Raw genomic sequence first — 23,874 nt, forward strand, 5'->3', positions numbered from 1 at the left:
AGGAAGGGGGAGAGGGAGGGAAAGTGAAAGGAAGAAGGGGAAAGGTAAGGAAGGTGTAGGGGAGGGGAAGGGTAGGGGTGAGCAAGGAAGGGGAGGGGAGCGGAAGAGGCTCCTTACTCAAGGATGGGACCTTCACAGGACAAGAAGGGGTGGGGGGAGGGTCCTCCTCAGGCGGGGAGGCCCCTTGTCACCAACCAAGAGAAACAGTAGTACCAGGAGGGTGTCCTTCTTCCGCAAGGGAATCTCCCCTTCTTCGGAGACAGCAGATCGAGCGAGAAGGAGCAAGGAGCAGGCAGCAGGAGCAGGAGGAGCAGCGGTCCAGAAAGGAAATGAGTAAAGGATTCTTTCGCTAAGGACAGATCCATGACCCGGGGAGTCATTTCCTGGAAGACCGACGGCGCTCGACGCTCTCGCCCTTACGGAGTTTGTTGCTTTGCTGTGGCTATCCGTCTTAATCTCTGCTTTATGCTTTTTTTTTTCTGTGTCTATATATATATATATATATATATATATATATATATATATATATATATATATATATTATATATATATATATAAAATTTGTATACGTATACTGTATATATACATATCTACATATTAATAACAGGATATCATTAACATCACAGAACAATTGTGTAATTTATTATATATATATATATATATATATATATATATATACATATATATATATATATATATATATATATATATATATATTATATATAATAATATATAATGAATATATATATATATATATATATATATATACACAATTACATACATGTATATATATAATGCATATAAATTAAATAATATATATATTATATATATACATATATACGCATTTATATAGTATACTGTACATACTCAATTATTATTTTCATTTACATAATTTCAGTGTTTCTTTGTTAACTAAGTCTTTTCATCACCCTACTGCAAGAGGTGAGATAAGCTTCTAAAGTTTACCACGGGAAGGCCGTTTCCACCCTCCTGGGACCAAGTTATCATCAACTGACAAGACACTAGATATTTCTGGTTTTCACATGTGCCATTCCAAAAATAACATAGTAGGTAGCATGTGAACTGGTTATATACATACGCATGCACATACATACACGCCGCAAGTATGTGTGTGTGTGTGTGTATATATATATATATATATATATATATATATATATATATATATATATATATATATATATATATATATATATATATATATATATATATATATATATATATATATATATATATATATATATATATATACACACACACACACATATATATATATATATATATATATATTACATAATGTGTATGTTTATGTAATTATATATATCTAAATATATAAATTTTTGTATGTACAGTATATATATATATATATATATATATATATATATATATATATATATATATATATATATATATATATATATATATATATATATATATATATATATATATATATATATATATATATATACACTGTATGTACACACACATATACAGAAAACATTTATGTTAACATATAAATATATATATATATATATATATATATATATATATATATATACTGTAATTACATATATATAAATAATATATATATATATATATATATATATATATATATATATATATATATATATAAAAGCATACAAAAGTGTACAGAAGTGCGGAAAACAAATTACCGAAAAGAATGTCGTCATGAACTGGAAAACCCAGCATTTAAAAAAACCGTTTAATCTTCGCAGCTTGAAAACCCAACCGTCATACACCGCAGAAGAAGAAGAAGAAGAAGACGACGATAGTAAATCATTTAACCGTTTCGCGCGCAATGATTCGCGCCTTATTCGTCTTCTTCCCGCGTGACTCAGGATGGGAAAGCCAGGTGGAGATTCTCGCCAAAGCAGAATTTCTCTGCTGGTCTGAATTTCTCAGGACACCAGATAGATAAGAAATTATTATTATTATTATTCAGAAGACGAAAACTTCATATGGAACAAGCCCACCACAGGGGCCATTGGCTTCAAAATCAAGCTTCCAAAGAATATGGTGTTCATTTGAAAGAAGCTAAAGAAGGTAATCGGAAATACAGAATTATTATTATTATTATTAAAAAATACTCATAGTAGCATGAGTCTTAAAATGGAGTGGCAAATCCAGTTATATATGTGTATTTATTATTATTATTCAGAAGCTGAATCCCATTCATATGAAACAAGCCCACCAAAGGGGCCACTGACTTAAAATTCAAACTTCCACAGAATATGATGTTTATTTGAGAGAAGTAACAGAAGGCAAAAGGAAATACAGATAGAAGAGATCAGTTATTGGAAGACAAAATCAAATTAACAGACAAAAGTGTAAATAAATTATTAAAATACAAGAAGAATTGTTTTAAGATTTCCGTGTAGTAGAGATTCTGGAATTCCTGCTGTTCAGAAAAAGAAAAAAGTTGAATAATGAATATTTATTATTACAATGACTTGCCAAGTTGTAACCATTGTTGGGAAAGCACGAATGTTGCAGGCCACGAATGGCGCTGATAAGGAAAGCAGCCCTGTACGAATACAGAAATAAAAAGAAATACAGAAGGGATGAACTGTAAAACTCTAAATATCAAAGAAAAACGAATAAGATTAATAAGAGACAAAAGAAATAAGATAAACACAGAAATTACGACATGAGGCTAACGTAGCCATGCACAACAGAGTAGTAGTTGAATTGAACTGAATATAGAATTTAGGCAAAAGGCCAAAACTTGGGACCTATGAGGTCATTCAGCGCTGAAACAGAAATTGACAGTAAAAAGGTTTGAAAGGTGTAACAGGAGGAAAACCTCGCAGTTGCACTGTGAATCAATTGTTAGGAGAGGGTGGACAGTCAGATGGAAGAGAGTAAGAACAGAGGTACAGTAAAGGGAATAAAAGGGGTTGGAGCTAGGGGGCCGAAGGGACGCTGCAAAGAACCTTAAGTTATTGCCTACAGTGCACCGCATGAGGTGCACTGACGGCGTTACCACCCCACACCCCTACGGGAAACAGAGAAGCAGTTGCACCAAATTCGAACTTATCAGTATCCAACGGGCTAGACAGAGATTTAGTTACTTTACGAGAGCACATTATGAGAAATCGCTAAGCATAATTCTTCGCTAGTAGGGCTCGCTATCTTCACCCAAAGGTAGATAACCTCATGAAAGAAAATCAAAAAGAGCCGGTTACCTCTCTATTAGCATTCTTCAGGAAGTGGATTTACGATGGATAGGAATATCTACACTAGTCAACAATTGTAACGAGATTCATCAAAATGATTCAGGTCTTGTCTTCCGAGTGGTTGGTACCTGATCCGTAATTTAAATTGCATTGTTATTGATTGGATGGAGAGAGAGAGAGAGAGAGAGAGAGAGAGAGAGAGAGAGAGAGAGAGAGAGAGAGACGGAATGCAAAGATAAGATGGGGGAGAGGTAAAAATTAATGCAAACTCAGAGAGAAAGAGAAAAGACAAAAAAGCTGAATGCAGAGAGAGAGAGCGAAAGAAAGTTAAGTATATATAGCTTAGTTTTACCAGACCACTGAGCTGATTAACAGCTCTCCTAGGGCTGGCCCGAAGGATTAGACTTATTTTACGTGGCTAAGAACCAATTGGTTACTTAGCAACGGGACCTACAGCTTATTGTGGAATCCGAACCACATTATAGCGAGAAATGAATTTCTATTACCAGAAATAAATTCCTCTAACTATTCATCAGCCGGCCGGGGAATTGAACTCCGGCCCATCGAGTGACAGTCCGCAGCTCTACCGATTCACCCAACGAAGAGCTTGAGAGAGAGAGAGAGAGAGAAATTAACGCAAACAGAGAAAAAGACAAAAGAGAGAATATATATATATATATAAAAGATATATATATATATATATATATATATATATATATACATGAGAGAGAGAGAGAGAGAGAGAGAGAGAGAGAAACGGAATGCAGAGAGGGATGGGGGAGAAAAAAATTAATGCAAACACAGAGAGAAAGAGAAAGACAGAAAAACTGATATATATATATATATATATATATATATATATATAGAGAGAGAGAGAGAGAGAGAGAGAGAGAGAGAGAGAGAGAGAGAGAGAGAGAGAGAGAGAGTTTATGATATAAACAGTGCACCACAGACCGACAAACACAAAAATGGAGCGCATGGCTGACATAAACAGCAAACTACAGACAAAGAGAGATGCTAGTTCATATATATATCCCCCAACCGAAGTTTCGTGCGCAGTCGCAATCCGATTCTCTCAGAAAAGCTGCATTTCAAAACATCTGTCTAACGAAAACTCTTCCTGGAAACTACTGTAGTACTAGACCTTTTAACCACATGTTTCGGACATTCGTTGGTGTGTAAGTGTCCTCATGTTACGCTTCTTGAACTTCATATAATAATAATACTCTTTCATACTACCATATACCAATTCTCTTTGTATTTTAATCACTAACTAGCATTTTTATCTATTTATTTATTTTATTTCATTTTTCTTTTCTTTTCTAATGACTGATCCCCAATTCTGTTGTTTCCTACTTATTGTGTTGCTTCTTTCTGTATTTCCCATTACTTCTGATACTTCTTTCAAATGAACGCCATATTCCTTGGAAACTTGAATTTCAAGTCAGTGGTCCCTTTGGTGGGTTTGTTTCACATGAATAGGTTTCATCTTCTGTATAATAATAATAATAATAATAATAATAATAATAATAATAATAATAATAATAATAATAATAATAATAATAATAATAATTAAAATTAAAATTTGCTACCACCTAAGTACTTCGTGTTAGATTATCACAATTTCTCAATTATCATTTATAATGTCACCCAATGTTACCTTCTTTCATCAGACTGAGGTAAACTACAGGATAACCAGGGGAGGGACGATAGGCCTACGTACAATAAATCGTGCTAGATTTATCCCAGTTTCTCACTTATCATTTGTAATTTCACATACTCTTACACTCTTCAATCAGGCATTGCACTTATTATTATAATGGTCATAGGAGAGATGATAGGCTTATGCATGTGTTTCTTAATTAACTATCCTTAGAGAGATGATAGGCCTATACATGTTTCTTGATTATCTAATCTTAATGAGATGATAGGCCTATGCATGTGTTTCTTAATTAAGTATCCTTGAAGAGAGATGATAGACCCATGAATGTGTTTCTTAATTACCTATCCTTAAAGAGATGATAGGCCTATGTTTGTGTTTCTTAATTAACTATCCTTAAAGATAGATGATATGCCTATGCATGTGTTTCTTAATTAACTATCCTTAAAGAGAGAGGACAGGCCTATGCACGTGTTTCTTAATTTAACTATCCTTAAAGAGAGATGACAGGCCTGTGCACGTGTTTCTTAATTAACTATCCTTAAAAAGAGATGACATGCCTGTGCACGTGTTTCTTAATTAACTATCCTTAAAGAGAGATGACAGGCCTGTGCACGTGTTTCTTAATTAACCATCCTTAAAAAGAGATGACAGGCCTGTGCACGTGTTTCTTAATTATCCTTAAAGACAACGATATAAGGGGAATGGATTAACAAGAGGGAATATTTCCTATTGACTCAACTTATCAATTTCTAGTGAAGATGAGAGACTGGACTTATCTAGTTTATTTCTCTCTATTCATGTGATTCTCTCTCATTTTTCTCTCTCTATTCATGCTAAATCTCTTATGAAGAATATCAAAAAATATTAAACGAAATACGTCTGTGTTTATTACCTGATGGAGATGTCACGTGGATAATTCAATGACTTAGCAATATTTAAGGTACACTTAGTTATAAAAAATGGTTAATATGCTTACAAAGAGTCCATTCCTTTAATTTTAATAGGCAATTGGAGTCTTCTTCCATGAGAGAGAGAGAAAGAGAGAGAGATGGTACGTTACCTGTTGTCACAGAGAGAGAGAGAGAGAGAGAGAGAGAGAGAGAGAGAGAGAAACAGATGCTGGACCCTTCCATTTAAACACCTATATAAAGAAAAAGCAATGGGAATTTGAACCTTGTTTTCTGGAATATTTTTTCCTCAAGGAGAAGGTTTCCCAGACCAACTCCTTCCCCACCAGGACCCCCTCCAACCCTACATCCCCCCAACCCTCCCCAAAGCAACAGGGGGAAGAGAGAGAGAGAGAAACCTGTTCTTGGGAAATGCTGAGCAATCTGGCAAAACCGGTTCTGTTTATTTTGACGACTGGCAGCAAGATGGACCCTGGATTGAGAAACATTCAAAGGCTATTACCTTTCCTCTTGTTTTCTTCTTAATAAGATTCATATTTCCTATTTTTTTTCTTTGAATGGTCTCTCTCTCTCTCTCTCTCTCTTAATTGATTTCTGCGTAGGCTGAAATCTATTTCCTTGTACTTTCTTTCTTGGAAAGTTCTGACTCGAGTTTCGTGTGAACTTGAATTATTTTCCATGTCTTTTCTCTCTCTCTCTCTCTCTCTCTCTATATATATATATATATATATATATATATATATATATATATATATATATATATATATACATATATATACAGTATATATATATATATATATATATATATATATATATATATATATATATATATATATATATATTCTCATTTTCAAGCCAAGGTATTACACAAAAAAACGTTCGAATTTACATTCTGGTTGTCCTTCCTTCTCTCTCTCTCTCTCTCTCTCTCTCTCTCTCTCTCTCTCTTCTAATTTTCGAAGAAAAGGTATCACGCAAAATGACTTATTGGATTTTTATATTTACCCTTCTGTGAAAATAAGCCACAAGATTATTTTACAGTTATATTAAAGAGGTGAACTGGATTTTCATATAATTTTACAAGTTGCTTACTCACTAATGGGACTTTAGCGTCACTCTCTGTAAATGCAGACATGTGCGGTTCCAATAACATTTTTATGCATTGAGAGAGAGAGAGAGAGAGAGAGAGAGAGAGAGAGAGAGAGAGAGAGAGAGAGACAGACAGACAGACAGACAGACAGAGAGAGAGAGAGAGATCATTCGGTTTCACTACTTCCAAGGTCAAGAGTGGTGGCTGGTGCATGCCAAACGGCCGCCTCTTTTTTCATGACCAGTAAATAATAAATGTATCTTCATAACCCACTCCCAATACTAATTAGGACACACCTGACCACCAGGTGTATAAAATAATCACCTCTCAGGTCAACAGAGACACAATGGGTTCCTTCAGGGAAGGTATCCCAAAGAGTTCTTCTCGACCTGAGAAGCCGAATATTAGGACCTCCTGGTCGTCTGGGAGTGCATTAGCGCTTTCACCTTGAGGACCACCTCGAAGGGAGAGAGAGAGAGAGAGAGAGAGAGAGAGAGAGAGAGAGAGAGAGAGAGAGAGAGAGAGAGAGAGAGAGAGACCTTTGGAAGCTGCTGATACTTCTCTTGCAGCTACAGAGAATGAAGTGTCTCGTCTCGTCCATTGCACATATCTTGGAGAGAGAGAGAGAGAGAGAGAGAGAGAGAGACCTTTGGAAGCTACTGATACTTCTCTTGAAGCTACAGAGAATGAAGTGTCTCGTCTTGTTCATTGCACATATCTTGGAGAGAGAGAGAGAGAGAGAGAGAGAGAGAGAGAGAGAGAGAGAGAGAGAGAGAGAGAGAGAGAGAGAGAGAGAGAGACCTTTGGAAGCTGTTGCTGTTGATATTTCTCTTGTTCAGCACATAGAGAATGAAGTGACTCGATTTTGTTCACTGTACATATCTTGAGAGAGAGAGAGAGAGAGAGAGAGAGAGAGAGAGAGAGAGAGAGAGAGAGAGAGAGAGAGAGAGAGAGAGAGAGACCTTTGGAAGCTGTTGATATTTCTCTTGCAGCTACATAGAATGAAGTGACTCGTTTTGTTCACTGCACATATCTTGGAGAGAGAGAGAGAGAGAGAGAGAGAGAGAGAGAGAGAGAGAGAGAGAGAGAGACCTTTGAAGCTACTGGTACTTCTCTTGAAGCTACATAGAATGAAGTGACTCGTTTTGTTCACTGCACATATCTTGAGAGAGAGAGAGAGAGAGAGAGAGAGAGAGAGAGAGAGAGAGAGAGAGAGAGAGAGAGAGAGAGAATCTGCTGAGAGAGAGCTTGAAGAAGTGATACTTCTCTTGCAGCTACATAGAATGAAGTGACTTTGTTTTGTTCATTGCACATATCTTGTTTTGTTCAGCACATATCTTGAGAGAGAGAGAGAGAGAGAGAGAGAGAGAGAGAGAGAGAGAGAGAGAGAGAGAGAGAGAGAGAGAGACCTTGGAAGCTGTTGATATTTCTCTTGCAGCTACAGAGAATGAAATGACTCGTTTTGTTCATTGTACATATCTTGGAGAGAGAGAGAGAGAGAGAGAGAGAGAGAGAGAGAGAGAGAGAGAGAGAGAGAGAGAGAGAGACCTTTGGAAGCTGTTGATATTTCTCTTGCAGCTACATAGAATGAAGTGACACGTTTTGTTCACTGCACATATCCTTACAGACCTTGCAATTCGTTCGGGTTGCCCCAGATCCCTCAGTGTGAGGCACCTTTGATGTCTACCAGAGTTGCTAACGCATCTTCCGGTATATTTTGCATCTTCCAGTCTTGGATGGTCTGGGATGCATCTTAGATATTTGTCGAGCTTATTCTTAAATACATCTACGCTCACTCCTGTTATGTTCCTCAGATGAGCTGGTAGCGCATTGAATAGACGCTGCATTATCGATGCTGGTGCGTGGTGGATTAATGTCCTGTGTGCTTTCCTTAATTTTCCTGGTATAGTTTTTGGCACTATTAATCTACCTCTGCTTGATCTTTTGATAATTTTAGTTCCATGATGTTTTCAGTAATTCCTTCTATCTGTTTCCATGCTTGAATTACCATGTAGCGTTTCTCTTCTCCTTTCAAGACTATATAAATTTAAGAATTGTAGTCTTTCCCAGTAGTCAAGGTCCTTAACTTCTTCTATTCTAACTGTAAATGACCTTTGTACACTCTCTATTTGTGCAATATCCTTTTGGTAGTGTGGGTACCATATTATATTGCAATATTCAAGTGGACTACGTGACGTACGTTTTATAAAGCATAATCATGTGTTCAGCTTTTCTTGTTTTGAAGTGCCAGAACAACATTCCCATTTTTGCTTTGCATTTTGCCAGTAGAATTGCTATTTGATCATTGCATAACATATTCTATTCAACATCACACCAAGGTCTTTAACTGCTTCCTTGTTTGTGATTGTCTCATTATTAGGTCCTTTATATGCATATAGCATTCCTACTTTATCACCATAGTTCATTGATTCAAATTTATCAGAGTTAAATACCATCCTATTTATCTCTGCCCATTTATATATTTTGTTTAGGTCTCTTTGTAGCGAGTTCCTATCTTCATCACAAGCAATTTCTCTACTTATTCTTGTGTCATCGGCGAAACTTCTTACTACTGAGTCCTTAACATTACTGTCTATGTCTGCAATCATAATCACAAACAGCAATGCAGCTAACACCGCACCTTGTGGTACACCGGATATTACCATAGCTTCATCCGATTTCTCATCGTTTGCAATCACTATCTGTTTTCTGTTTTGCAAAAATTCTTTTATCCATCTTCCTACTTTATCGACAATGTTATGTTTTCTAATTTTTTCGCTAATATATTATGATCTACCTTGTCAAAAGCTTTTTGCAAAGTCTAGGTAAACCACATCTGTATCTTTTCATTTATCATATTTTTATATATGCTTTCATGGTGGACTAACAGTTGGGTTTGTGTACTTTTTCCGGTACAAAACCATGTTGTCCTATATTGAACAATCTATTTTTCATTAAATGTTTCATTATATTTTTTTTCATTACCCTTTCATATACTTTCATAATATGAGATGTCAGACTCACAGGCCTATAATTACTTGCCTCTAGTCTTGAACCACTTTTGAAAGTAGGAGTAATATATGTTAATTTATGCTCATCATAAATCTTGCCTGTATCTATACTTTGTCTTAATAATATTGCTAGCGGCTTTGATTGAATGAACCACTTTCTTTAACAATATGGCAGGTACTCCATCTGGTCCTGCTGCTGATCCATTTTTAATTTCATTAATAGCCTGCACAATATCAGCTTCTGTAATATCTATATCTGATAAGTATTCAGTATTTTCATCTCTTATTTCTGTATCATTATCTTCATTGTCAATTCTAGGTGTAAATTCACTCTTATATCTTTCTGCTAATATGTTACATATTTCCTTTTTTCATTCGTTAATCGCTCTTCAATTTTAGAGGGCCTATTTTCTACTCTTATTTTATTCATCTTTTTTTGCATATGAATAAAAATTTTAGGGTTTTGCTTGATATTTTGCAGTGTCATTTCTTCTAGGTTCCATTTTTCATTTTCTTTGATTGTATAATCTTTTGTTCTGCATTTTCTATCTTACTTTTTAGTTCCATCACTTTCCATGCATTCTTTTCTTTTGCAAGAGCTTTTTTCCACTTTCTAATTTTCTGGAACAAGATCCTTCTGTCTCTTGGAATTAGTGACTGATGATTACTTTTTTTTTTTTTGGTATATATTTTTCCACTATTTCCTCTAATATTTTATATAATATATCGGTATTTACCTGTATATCATCACTTCCAAATATGTTTTCCCATTCTTTGTTTAATTCTTCATTTATTTTTGACCAATTTATATTCTTACTATAGAAATTGTATTTTCCATATCCTTCCCATTTTTTCGTCTCTTGCTTTTCTCTGTTTTCGTATGTTCTGGAACGGACTGTTAGTTCTATGACATTATGGTCTGAAATACTAAATGTTATATACTATTATTTCTTTAACATAGTTCACCTCATTCACAAATACTAGGTCTAAAATATTATCCTTTCTTGTTGGTAGGTGATTTATTTGCTGAATGTTATGTTCTAGTAGCATATCTAATAGCTTTTTCAAATTGCCTCTTATCTTCTGCACTACTATTGCTCTCTTTTTTATATGTATAAATACAACCACAGTCTCTATTCGTTCTTTCCATTCTACAAAAGAGAGAGAGAGAGAGAGAGAGAGAGAGAGAGAGAGAGAGAGAGAGACACTTGGAAGCTACTGATACTTCTCTTGAAGCTACATAGAATGAAGTGACTCTGTTTTGTTCACTGCACATATCTTGGAGAGAGAGAGAGAGAGAGAGAGAGAGAGAGAGAGAGAGAGAGAGAGAGAGAGAGAGAGACCTTTGGAAGCTGTTGATATTTCTCTTGAAGCTACATAGAATGAAGTGACTCGTTTTGTTCATTGCACATATCTTGGAGAGAGAGAGAGAGAGAGAGAGAGAGAGAGAGAGAGAGAGAGAGAGACCTTTGAAGCTGTTGATATTTCTCTTGCAGCTACATAGAATGAAGTGACTCTGTTTTGTTCACTGCACATACCTTGAGAGAGAGAGAGAGAGAGAGAGAGAGAGAGAGAGAGAGAGAGAGAGAGAGAGAGAGAGAGAGAGAGAGACCTTTGGAAGCTGTTGATATTTCTCTTGCAGCTACATAGAATGAAGTGACTCGTTTTGTTCATTGCACATATCTTGGAGAGAGAGAGAGAGAGAGAGAGAGAGAGAGAGAGAGAGAGAGAGAGAGAGAGAGAGAGAGAGAGAGAGAGAGAGAGAGACCTTTGGAAGCTGTTGATATTTCTCTTGCAGCTACAGAGAATGAAGTGACTCGTTTTGTTCATTGTACATATCTTGGAGAGAGAGAGAGAGAGAGAGAGAGAGAGAGAGAGAGAGAGAGAGAGAGAGAGAGAGAGAGAGAGAGAGAGACCTTTGAAGCTGTTGATATTTCTCTTGCAGCTACATAGAATGAAGTGACTCGTTTTGTTCATTGTACATATCTTGAGAGAGAGAGAGAGAGAGAGAGAGAGAGAGAGAGACCTTTGGAAGCTGTTGATATTTCTCTTGCAGCTACAGAGAATGAAGTGACTCGTTTTGTTCATTGTACATATCTTAGAGAGAGAGAGAGAGAGAGAGAGAGAGAGAGAGAGAGAGAGAGAGAGAGAGAGAGAGAGAGACCTTGAAGCTGTTGATATTTCTCTTGCAGCTACATAGAATGAAGTGACTCGTTTTGCACATATCTTGGAGAGAGAGAGAGAGAGAGAGAGAGAGAGAGAGAGAGAGAGAGAGAGAGAGAGAGAGAGAGAGAGAGACCTTTGGAAGCTACTGATACTTCTCTTGAAGCTACATAGAATGAAGTGACTCGTTTTGTTCACTGCACATATCTTGGAGAGAGAGAGAGAGAGAGAGAGAGAGAGAGAGAGAGAGAGAGAGAGAGAGAGAGAGAGAGAGAGACCTTGGAAGCTGTTGATATTTCTCTTGCAGCTACATAGAATGAAGTGACTCGTTTTGTTCATTGCACATATCTTAGAGAGAGAGAGAGAGAGAGAGAGAGAGAGAGAGAGAGAGAGAGAGAGAGAGAGAGATTTGGAAGCTATTGATACTTCTCTTGAAGCTACAGAGAATGAAGTGTCTCGTCTTGTTCATTGCACATATCTTGGCGAGAGACCTTACAGACCTTACAATTGTTCAGGTTGCCCCAGGTCCCAGTGTGAGGGCACCTTTTGATGTCTACCAGAGTTGCTAACGCATCTTCCGGTATATTTTGCATCTTCCAGTCTTGGATGGTCTGGGATGCATCTTAGATATTTGTCGAGCTTATTCTTAAACACATCTACGCTCACTCCTGTTATGTTCCTCAGATGAGCTGGTAGCGCGTTGAATAGACGCTGCATTATCGATGCTGGTGCGTGGTGGATTAATGTCCTGTGTGCTTTCCTTAATTTTCCTGGTATAGTTTTTTGGCACTATTAATCTACCTCTGCTTGCTCTTTTTTGATAATTTTAGTTCCATGATATTTTCGGTAATTCCTTCTATCTGTTTCCATGCTTGAATTACCATGTATCGTTCTCTTCTCCTTTCAAGACTATATAAATTTAAGAATTGTAGTCTTTCCCAGTAGTCAAGGTCCTTAACTTCTTCTATTCTAGCTGTAAATGACCTTGTACACTTCTATTTGTGCAATATCCTTTTTGGTAGTGTGGGTACCATATTATATTGCAATATTCAAGTGGACTACGTACGTACGTTTTATAAAGCATAATCATGTGTTCAGCTTTTCTTGTTTTGAAGTGCCGAACAACATTCCCATTTTTGCTTTGCATTTTGCCAATAGAATTGCTATTTGTTCATTGCATAACATATTCCTATTCAACATCACACCAAGGTCTTTAACTGCTTCCTTGTTTGTGATTGTCTCATTATTAGGTCCTTTATATGCATATAGCATTCCTACTTTATCACCATAGTTCATTGATTCATATTTATCAGAGTTAAATACCATCCTATTTATCTCTGCCCATTTATATATTTTATTTAGGTCTCTTTGTAGCGAGTTCCTATCTTCATCACAAGCAATTTCTCTACTTATTCTTGTGTCATCTGCGAAACTTCTTACTACTGAGTCCTTAACATTACTGTCTATGTCTGCAATCATAATCACAAACAGCAATGCAGCTAACACCGTACCCTGTGGTACACCGGATATTACCATAGCTTCATCCGATTTCTCATCGTTTGCAATCACTATCTGTTTTCTGTTTTGCAAAAATTCTTTTATCCATCTTCCTACTTTGTCAACAATGTTATGTTTTCTAATTTTTTTCGCTAATATATTATGATCTACCTTGTCAAAAGCTTTTTTGCAAAGTCTAGGTAAACCACATCTGTATCTTTTTCATTTATCATATTTTTATATATGCTTTCATGGTGGACTAACAGTTGGGTTTGTGTACTTTTTCCGGTACAAAACCATGTTGTCCTATATTGAACAATCTATTTTTTCATTAAATGTTTCATTATATTTTTTTTTTTATTACCCTTTCATATACTTTCATAATATGAGATGTCAGACTCACAGGCCTATAATTACTTGCCTCTAGTCTTGAACCACTTTTGAAAGTAGGAGTAATATATGCTAATTTATGCTCATCATAAATCTTGCCTGTATCTATACTTTGTCTTAATAATATTGCTAGCGGCTTTGCGATTGAATGAACCACTTTCTTTAACAATATGACAGGTACTCCATCTGGTCCTGCTGCTGATCCATTTTTAATTTCATTAATAGCCTGCACAATATCGGCTTCTGTAATATCTATATCTGATAAGTATTCAGTATTTTCATCTCTTATTTCTGTATCATTATCTTCATTTTCAATTCTAGGTGTAAATTCACTCTTATATCTTTCTGCTAATATGTTACATATTTCCTTTTTTCATTCGTTAATCGCCCTTCAATTCTTAGAGGGCCTATTTCTACTCTTATTTTATTCATCTTTTTTGCATATGAATAAAAAATTTTAGGGTTTTGCTTGATATTTTGTAGAGTAATTTCTTCTAGGTTCCCTTTTTCATTTTCTTTGATTGTATAATCTTTTGTTCTGCATTTTCTATCTTACTTTTTAGTTCCATCACTTTCCATGCATTCTTTTCTTTTGCAAGAGCTTTTTTCCACTTTCTAATTTTCTGGAACAAGATCCTTCTGTCTCTTGGAATTAGTGACTGATGATTACTTTTTTTCTTTGGTATATATTTTTCCACTATTTCCTCTAATATTTTATATAATATATCGGTATTTACCTGTATATCATCACTTACAAATATGTTTTCCCATTCTTTGTTTAATTCTTCATTTATTTTTGACCAATTTATATTCTTACTATAGAAATTGTATTTTCCATATCCTTCCCATTTTTCGTTTCTTGCTTTTCTCTTTTCATATGTTCTGGAACGGACTGTTAGTTCTATGACATTATGGTCCGAAATACTCGTGTTATATACTATTATTTCTTTAACATAGTTCACCTCATTCACAAATACTAGATCTAAAAATATTATCCTTTCTTGTTGGTAGGTGATTTATTTGCTGAATGTTATGTTCTAGTAGCATATCTAATAGCTTTTCAAATTGCCTCTTATCTTCTGCACTACTATTGCTAACCACAGTCTCTCTTTTTATATGTATAAATACAACCACAGTCTCTATTCGTTCTTTCCATTCTACAAAAGGAAAGTTAAAGTCTCCGAGTTAGGAGAGTATAGTCCAATCCTTGTGATTTCTACATATTTCATCCAATTTTTCAATTATTATGTCAAACTCTTTAGTATTAGGGGTCTATATATTACAATGTTCACTAATTTTTCATATTCAAATTCTACCGCTATTAATTCACATTCTGTGAGAGAGAGAGAGAGAGAGAGAGAGAGAGAGAGAGAGAGAGAGAGAGAGACCTTACTATATTTCTCACAGATTTTTCCTTGATTGGCATCTCTCCCCATATATCGTGGTTCCCCCTTGATTTCTATTTTTTCTATCTGATCTATAAGTTTGGAAACCCTTTATCTGGTCATCATTACCAGTCTCTTGGGAATACCAGGTTTCACTTATATTCAATATTTCTATTTTTTCATTTTGGGTTAGTTCTTCTAAGAACTCTATCTTTCTTTTTTGAGTTACTCTTGAAACTAAACCCTGCTGATATTTCTTCATCACTATGATGGTTTGCGTATTATCTCCATAATCTAATATGGGTAATAATAAGGATTTTCCCATGTCTCTTTCCTGTTCTGATATGTTGATCTTTTTTCATTTCCAGAAATTCGTACATTAAAAATCCAACTTTTCCATTATACTTGTTCTTCCAGCTTCATATTTATTCACTTTGTGCATAAACCTGCACTTATCTCCATATCTGCACCATCCCTTAGCATCATAGATACATTGCTTGTTCCTTGTGCTATATCTAGGTGCTGATGGCTCATATCGTGGTGCTGACATTTCATAATGTGTTGTTGGCTTGTTTTTTGCCTTCATCACATGATCTTTGTTCTTTTCTTTATTTGAGAGAGAGAGAGAGAGAGAGAGAGAGAGAGAGAGAGAGAGAGAGAGAGAGAGAGAGAGAGAGAGAGAGAGAGAGACCTTTGGAAGCTGTTGATATTTCTCTTGTAGCTACAGAGAATGAAGTGACTCGTTTTGTTCATTGCACATATCTTGGAGAGAGAGAGAGAGAGAGAGAGAGAGAGAGAGAGAGAGAGAGAGAGAGAGAGAGAGAGAGAGACCTTTGAAGATACCTTTGAATGAAGTGACTGTTGATATTGCACATATCTTGCAGCTACAGTGAATGAAGTGACTTTGTTTTGTTCATTGCACAGTGAATGAAGTGACTTTTCATTGCAGAGAGAGAGAGAGAGAGAGAGAGAGAGAGAGAGAGAGAGAGAGAGAGAGAGAGAGAGAGAGAGACCTTTGGAAGCTGTTGATATTTCTCTTGCAGCTACATAGAATGAAGTGGCTCGTTTTGTTCATTGCACATATCTTACCTTACCTTACCTTATAGACCTTACAGTTCGTTCGGGTTGCCCCAGGTCCCTCAGTGTGAGGCACCTCTGATGTCTACCAGAGAATTGCTAATGCATCTTCCGGTATATTTTGCATCTTCCAATCTTGGATGGTCTGGGATGCATCTTAAATATTTGTCGAGATTATTCTTAAACACATCCACGCTCACTCCTAATATGTTTCTCAGATGAGCTGGTAGCGCATTGAATAGACGCTGCATTATCGATGATGGTGCCTGGTGGATTAATGTCCTGTGTGCTTTCCTCAGTTTTCCTGGTATAGTTTTGGGCACTATTAATCTACCTCTGCTTGCTCTTTCTGATATTTTTAGTTCCATGATGTTTTCGGTAATTCCTTCTATCTGTTTCCATGCCTGGATTATCATGTAGCGTTCTCTTCTCCTTTCAAGACTATATAAGTTTAAGAATTGTAGTCTTTCCCAGTAGTCAAGGTCCTTAACTTCTTCTATTCTAGCTGTAAAGGACCTTTGTACACTCTCTATTTGTGCAATATCCTTTTGGTAGTGTGGGTACCATATTATATTGCAATATTCAAGTGGACTACGTACGTACGTTTTATAAAGCATAATCATGTGCTCGGCTTTTCTTGGTTTGAAGTGCCGGAACAACATTCCCATTTTTGCTTTGCATTTTGACAATAGTATTGCTATTTGATCATTGCATAACATATTCCTATTCAGCATCACACCAAGGTCTTTAACTGCTTCCTTATTTGTAATTGTCTCATTATTATGACCTTTATATGCATATAGGATTCATTCTTTATCACCATAGTTTATTGATTCAAATTTATCAGAGTTAAATACCATCCTATTTACCTCTGCCCATTTATATATTTTGTTTAGGTCTCTTTGTAGCGAGTTCCTATCTTCATCACAAGTAATTTCTCTACTTATTCTTGTGTCATCGGCGAAACTTCTCACTACCGAGTCCTTAACATTACCGTCTATGTCTGCAATCATAATCACAAACAGCAGTGCAGCTAACACCGTACCTTGTGGCACACCGGATATTACCGTAGCTTCATCTGATTTTTCGTCGTTTGCAATCACTATCTGTTTTCTGTTTTGCAAAAATTCTTTTATCCATTTTCCTTCTTTGTCCACAATGTTATGTTTTCTCATTTTTTTCGCTAATATATTATAATCTACCTTGTCAAAAGCTTTTGCAAAGTCTAGGTAAACCACATCTGTCTCTTTTTCGTTTATCATATTTTTATATATGCTTTCATGGCGGACTAACAGTTGGGTTTGTGTACTTTTTCCGGGTACAAAACCATGTTGTCCTATATTAAACGAACTATTTTTCATTACCCTTTCATAAACTTTCATAATATGAGATGTCAGACTCACAGGCCTATAATTACTTGCCTCCAGTCTTGATCCACCTTTGAAAGTATGGGTAATATACGCTAATTTATGCTCATCATAAATCTTGCCTGTATCTATACTTTGTCTTAATAATATTGCGAGCGGCTTTGTAATTGAATGAACCACTTTCTTTAACAAAATGGCAGGTATGCCGTCTGGTCCTGCTGCTGATCCATTTTTAATCTCATTAATAGCCTGCATAGAGAGAGAGAGAGAGAGAGAGAGAGAGAGAGAGAGAGAGAGAGAGAGAGAGAGAGAGAGAATATAATCATTTCCCTTTCAGCTAAATAGAATTGAGTTTTTCGTCTTGTTCACTGGACGTATCAGGCGAGAGAGAGAGAGAGAGAGAGAGAGAGAGAGAGAGAGAGAGAGAGAGAGAGAGAGATTCATTACTTACCTTTTGTAAGTTCAAGGCCAGGCATTGTGACCTTTACATGTAACCTTCATAGGTTAAAAAATTGCTTCTCACAGGAGGGTTCCCTTACTCTCCCTTTCTTACGACTGATGGACTGACTGATTAAGATTTCTCTCTCTCTCTCTCTCTCTCTCTCTCTCTCTCTCTCTCTCTCTCTCTCTCTCCGCAAAGATATGTCCAATAAACAAGACGAGAGACTCCATTCTATTTAGTTGTAAGGGAAATGATATTATATTCTCTCTCTCTCTCTCTCTCTCTCTCTCTCTCTCTCTCTCTCTCTCTCTCTCTCCAGCAAAGACATGTCCAATAAACAAGACGAGACACTCCATTCTATTTAGCTGTAAGGGAAATGGTTTTATATTCTCTCTCTCTCTCTCTCTCTCTCTCTCTCTCTCTCTCTCGCAAAGACATGTCCAATAAACAAGACGAGACACTCCATTCTACGTAGCTGTAAGGGAAATGATTTTATATTTTCTCTCTCTCTCTCTCCAAAAATGTCCGATGAAAAAGACGAAACGCTACATTCTATCCCATTGTTTTCTTTATTTTATAACTTAAGGGTTCTACTCTCTCTAAAATGGACACAATTTACTTCACAATGAAATTACATATAAAAATATGACATTTTACAATAATAATAATAATAATAATAATTAATTCTAACATTATTTCACATATAAATCACTACAGCAAAATAATGGTAAATAAACAAACAGCTAGGCAGAAAAATATATCAATTTGCAGGTCATAACAACCATTTGTGTTTTACCCTACAATGGCACATTCAAACCTTTGATTTTATCATCCAAATCATTTTCGGATCACTTTCTTGAATTTTCTTTTCGTCCTGATCGTAGAAATAGCCATGGAATATTGAGAACCAAGTCCCTGGCAAGATGGACCCATATTTAGTGTACATTACATTCGTCTCGGCAGAATATTTCAGAATGAATTATTTTCTTGTTCCTTAATTGTACAGAAAATAAGAACTAATTCACTCTAATTACAGATAAACAAAGCTAGTTCAAGAGAGATTACATATGTAGTTCTTTAACCGACATATTTCTTGCAGGTGTGTGCATGGCGGTGGCTGACAATAAATATAATAATAATAACAATAATAATAATCATATCTATATTTCGATTTTAAAACACTACATCACCTTCTGGGCAATTCAATGAAAGCATTCGACTTTCTGAAGACGTAAAATCTGAGTAAATGAAATGATTATGGGAAAATCTGACAACTAGAAGTTTTTCAAAAAAATTGCCTTTTCAGTGGTACCTGCCGAGAGCGACCAGATTCGCTGAATAGCCGCAGCACCAATATGCAGTGAATGTGCCTCACTGCCGAACTTCTCAGTACAGCCTACCAGAACAGCCTCTCAGAGGATGTCGTGCAGTTGGGACTTCAGAAGTTCAAGCGACGGCGCAATGCATTACTACCCTCATACTATTCTCCTTGCATTTTAATGCATTTTTATCTACTTATTACTTCATTAATTTTTTTGCTTTTTTACTAAGTGGGATCTCTTCTTCATGCGTTTCCCTTTACCTCCTGTTACTTCTTCCTAATGAACACCATATTCTTTGGGAGCTTGAATTTCAAGTCAATGGCCCCCTTGGTGGGCTTGCTCCATGCGATTAGGTTTTATCTTCTGAATAATAACAACAATAATACTGAGCGCTAGATGACCTTCTGGCCAGTTCAGTAAAACCGCTAAATAAATTACCGTATGCGTTCGACCTCCTGAAGCAGTAAAACTATAAAATGCAATGTTTATGAAAAAAAATTTGACCACTACAAGATTTTGAAGAAATTGCCTTTTCAGTGGTACCACCTTCTGTTACTGTACTGAACTGACATTGTATTTACAGCGTCTATTGTCTATCAAACAACTGGAACCTTTTCCAGTCTCCGATGTACGAACTGATGAGAGACGCGTTGATCTTTGTGACGTAACAGACACACGCCGTGGGCAACTCGTAGGAGTCGACGTAGAAGCCCGTGCGAGGGTCCCAGGTGAGGAGGTTGTGGACTGTGTACCGCTGGACGCAGCGCGAGGTCGTCAAGCCCTTCGGCAGGAGGCTGCAAGAACTGCCGATGGTTGTGCATTCCTCCAGGGACGTCGTCTTTTGAGGTGAGTAAAAGGAAAATATGTTCGGTCTTCTTGTTACTTGCTTTGAATTGAATTGGCATACAATTTTGGCCAGAGGCCAAGCACTGGGACCTATGAGGTCATTCAGTGCTGAAATGGAAATTGACAGTAAAAGGTTTGAAAGGTGTAACAGGAGGAAAACCTCAAAGCAGTTGCACTAAGAATCAATTGTTAGGGGAGGATGGAAAGTAAGATGGAAGAAAGAGAATATGAAAGGAGGAACAGTAGAAGGAATGAGAGGGTTTGCAGGTAGGGGCCGAAGGCACGCTGCAAAGAACCTTAAGCAATGCCTACAGTGCACCGCATGAGGTGCACTGACGGCACTACCCCCCTACGGAGAGTTTGCATTACTTGCTTAGAGATTAGGTTTATGAGTTTGATCTGTATTATACGAATTACAGTGTAATGTAATCTGACTTATGTAATGATTGAGTGGTCTCTGCTATTCTGTGTGATGGGACTACATGGGTACATCAGTATACGTACTGAGTGTATGTTTATAGGAATATGCACATACAGTCTCTTCTTTCTATATTTCCTATTACCTTCTGTTAATTCTTTCAAATGAATTTCATGTCAATGGCCCCTGTTGGCTTGTTCCATATGAATACGGCTTATATTCTGAATAATAATAATAATAATAATAATAATAATAATAATAATAATAATAATAATAATAATAATAATAATAATAATAATGGAGAAACAAATCCACAGTTATGTATATGTACATATATTTAAAGATAAATCAATATAGATAGCTTTCAGGAACTTGTTCGGTTCCCCTTTTCAATCTCGAGATTGAAAAGGGGAACTGAACTAGTTCCCGAAAGCTTTCTATATTGATTTACCTTTAAACATATGTACATACACATAACTGTGGATTTGTTTCTCCATTTTAAGACTCATGCTACTATGAGTATTTTTTAATAATAATAATAATAATAATAATAATAATAATAATAATAATAATAATAATAATAATAATAATAATAACAAACATGTAAGGTACGATATAATGTATACTGACTGAATAATTTACTAGTGTTGCTGCACCTTTAAAATCTTGGCTGAAACCACATTTAGAAAAACCTTCTCCTAACTTCTGATAGGCAGTGTTATTTTAAATTTCAGCTTCTATACTATCTTGTTAGCTCTCTCTTAAGCCAAAACAATTCCGGATCCACATTTTTGCTTTGAAAAGGCATCATAGGGACAATTGTTCACTTTCACTATGCCTTGCCATGAAAATTACTTTGGAATATACGTATTGCATGATACATGATACACTAATATACAGTACAATAACATGACAAATAATTTATCAGATATATGACTGACACCACCAAGATAGCCACCCACAATATAATTTTGTTGAAATGTAACATATAAAAAAAAGCATTAAGGTCGAAACTTACCTGCATAAGATGAGGACTACCGACCTTCACGCCTTCCACATTCACAATCATCTTCCACTGGCCCCTGGTATTTTTGGCCCGGGAAAGAATCCTTCGCTCCATATTAGAGGAACAAGGGTATCCTTCGTATCCTCGGGCTGAGGTAGAACTGTTCAGATGTCCTTTGGAATCGACCCGAAGTTTCTGAGGCTTCTTGGAATACGATGCAGGAGAGGAGGGTGGCTTCGGTGGGACTCTGTGGCAGGAGTTGATCGTTAAGTGAAAATATGATACAAATATAAAGCAGAGGTGCTTTTTATGGTGTTATTAACAAGGTAATTTTTTCTGGTTTTATGAACAAATTAATTTTCATGGCATTATTTACAGTGTCCTTGTATGGTGTTATTAACAAGGTAATTTTTATGGTGTTACTGACAAATTATTTTATGTGAAAGCCTCAAATAACAATCACGTTAATTCTACCTTCGACCAATGACAGTGGTCGTCAAGAAACCTTAAAAAAAATAAATTTAGATATACCAAAGGATATTCAGATTAATCTAAATCTTACAACCATCATGCCCTCTCAACTTCTCAAGTCCTTCGCACATTTCGGATACGCTTGTCACTACGAAGCCTTAGACCCAAATGCAAGAATATGAATAATTCTGACGTCATTAGCAGGATTCGAGCCCGCAACCAAAGTATCAAGAACGAGGTCACGTTGCCGACCTGACAACGAGAAGGGTAAAATTCTATTGCCACTCATTTATACACATACCTGTCGAATTCAGGTATATTTATCAGAGCTGGAACTGATCCAGCCTCACCACAGATTTTACGAGAAGGCCAGGTGGGCAACGTGACTTCGTTCTGATTACTAAGGATGCGGGTTCAAATCCTGCTAGGGACGTCAGAATGACTGTATTCTTGCATCTGGATCTAAAGCTTTGTAGTGACAAGCGTGTCCAATAAGTGCGAAGAATTCGCGAAGTTAAGGGGGCACTGTGCTATTACAATCCCACACGTAAAGTGGTAAAAGTGACCAGTAGATTCTATATATGCTGTATATACTGCATATAAGAATACTTACGATATAGGTGAATATGGGCGCCATAATTTTTGCAGTATATCCCCGTACATCGTCAGCTGTTCCTTCAAGAAATCGCTGAGGAGAGAAAGACAAAATTTCTAAAATAAGTTGATGAAAACAAGAAAAAAATGCGCCGAAGAACCGACTTTTCTATACAGCCGCTACAGCGTATAATCAAGGCCACGTAATATAGATCTGTCTTTCGGTGGTCCCGGTATAATGCTGTATGAGCTGCGGCCCATGAAACTTTAACCACCGCCCGGAGGTGGGCTTTCCTATATACAGTAGTTGCCAGAAGCATGATTATAGCTACGTTTAACCTTAAATAAAATCAAAACTACTGAGGCTAGAGGGCTGTAATTTGGTATGTTTGATGATTGAAGGGTGGATGATCACCATATCAATTTGCAGCCCTCTAGCCTATATAGTCTTGGAGATCTGAGGGCGGACAGAAAAAGTGCGGACGGACAGACAAAGCCGCCACAATAGGTATGTTTTACAGAAAACTAAAAATCACAGATGGTAAATAATTTTCCACTCTTTCTATTGAAAAACATTTCCTTATAGTCTATATGTATTTCATCCGCTGACATGCATGTGATATACGTACATACATGTATATTCATACATATAAGTGATTATAATCACATCAGCACGTGATTTGTTTGTCACACATCACCACAGGCTGACAAAACGAGAGACCAGGTGTAGGTCGTGACCGGTTTCGACTTTATTTCTAAGCCAATAATGAAGGACTTCGTTAATGGCTTACAAATAAAGTCGAAACCGGTTACGACCTGCACCAGGTTTCTTATTTTTTCACCTATGGTGATATATATATATATATATATATATATATATATATATATATATATATATATATATATATATATATATATATATATATCAAACCGGTTACGACCTGCACCAGGTTTCTTATTTTTTCACCTGTGGGGATATATATATATATATATATATATATATATATAT

General features: G+C 36.2%; 1 protein-coding gene across 5 annotated transcripts in view; it reads right to left on the reverse strand.

Moving 5' to 3' along the window:
* The window catches only part of LOC136829503 (uncharacterized), a 100,791-nt gene that overhangs the window by 46,786 nt on the left and 30,131 nt on the right, over positions 1 to 23,874 (reverse strand). For 4 of the 5 annotated variants that reach the window (XM_067088287.1, XM_067088290.1, XM_067088291.1 and 1 more), the window contains 2 exons: positions 22,885 to 22,959; positions 21,813 to 22,047 (listed from right to left, as the gene is read on the reverse strand). In XM_067088287.1, the coding sequence (XP_066944388.1) occupies positions 21,813 to 22,047; positions 22,885 to 22,959 (310 nt within the window). Of the gene's footprint in view, positions 1 to 19,856; positions 20,369 to 21,812; positions 22,048 to 22,884; positions 22,960 to 23,874 lie in introns of those variants that run through there. The other variant, XM_067088289.1, reaches the window with a different exon arrangement.

Source organism: Macrobrachium rosenbergii, chromosome 44 (assembly GCF_040412425.1).
Source record: "Macrobrachium rosenbergii isolate ZJJX-2024 chromosome 44, ASM4041242v1, whole genome shotgun sequence".
NCBI lineage: Eukaryota > Metazoa > Arthropoda > Malacostraca > Decapoda > Palaemonidae > Macrobrachium > Macrobrachium rosenbergii.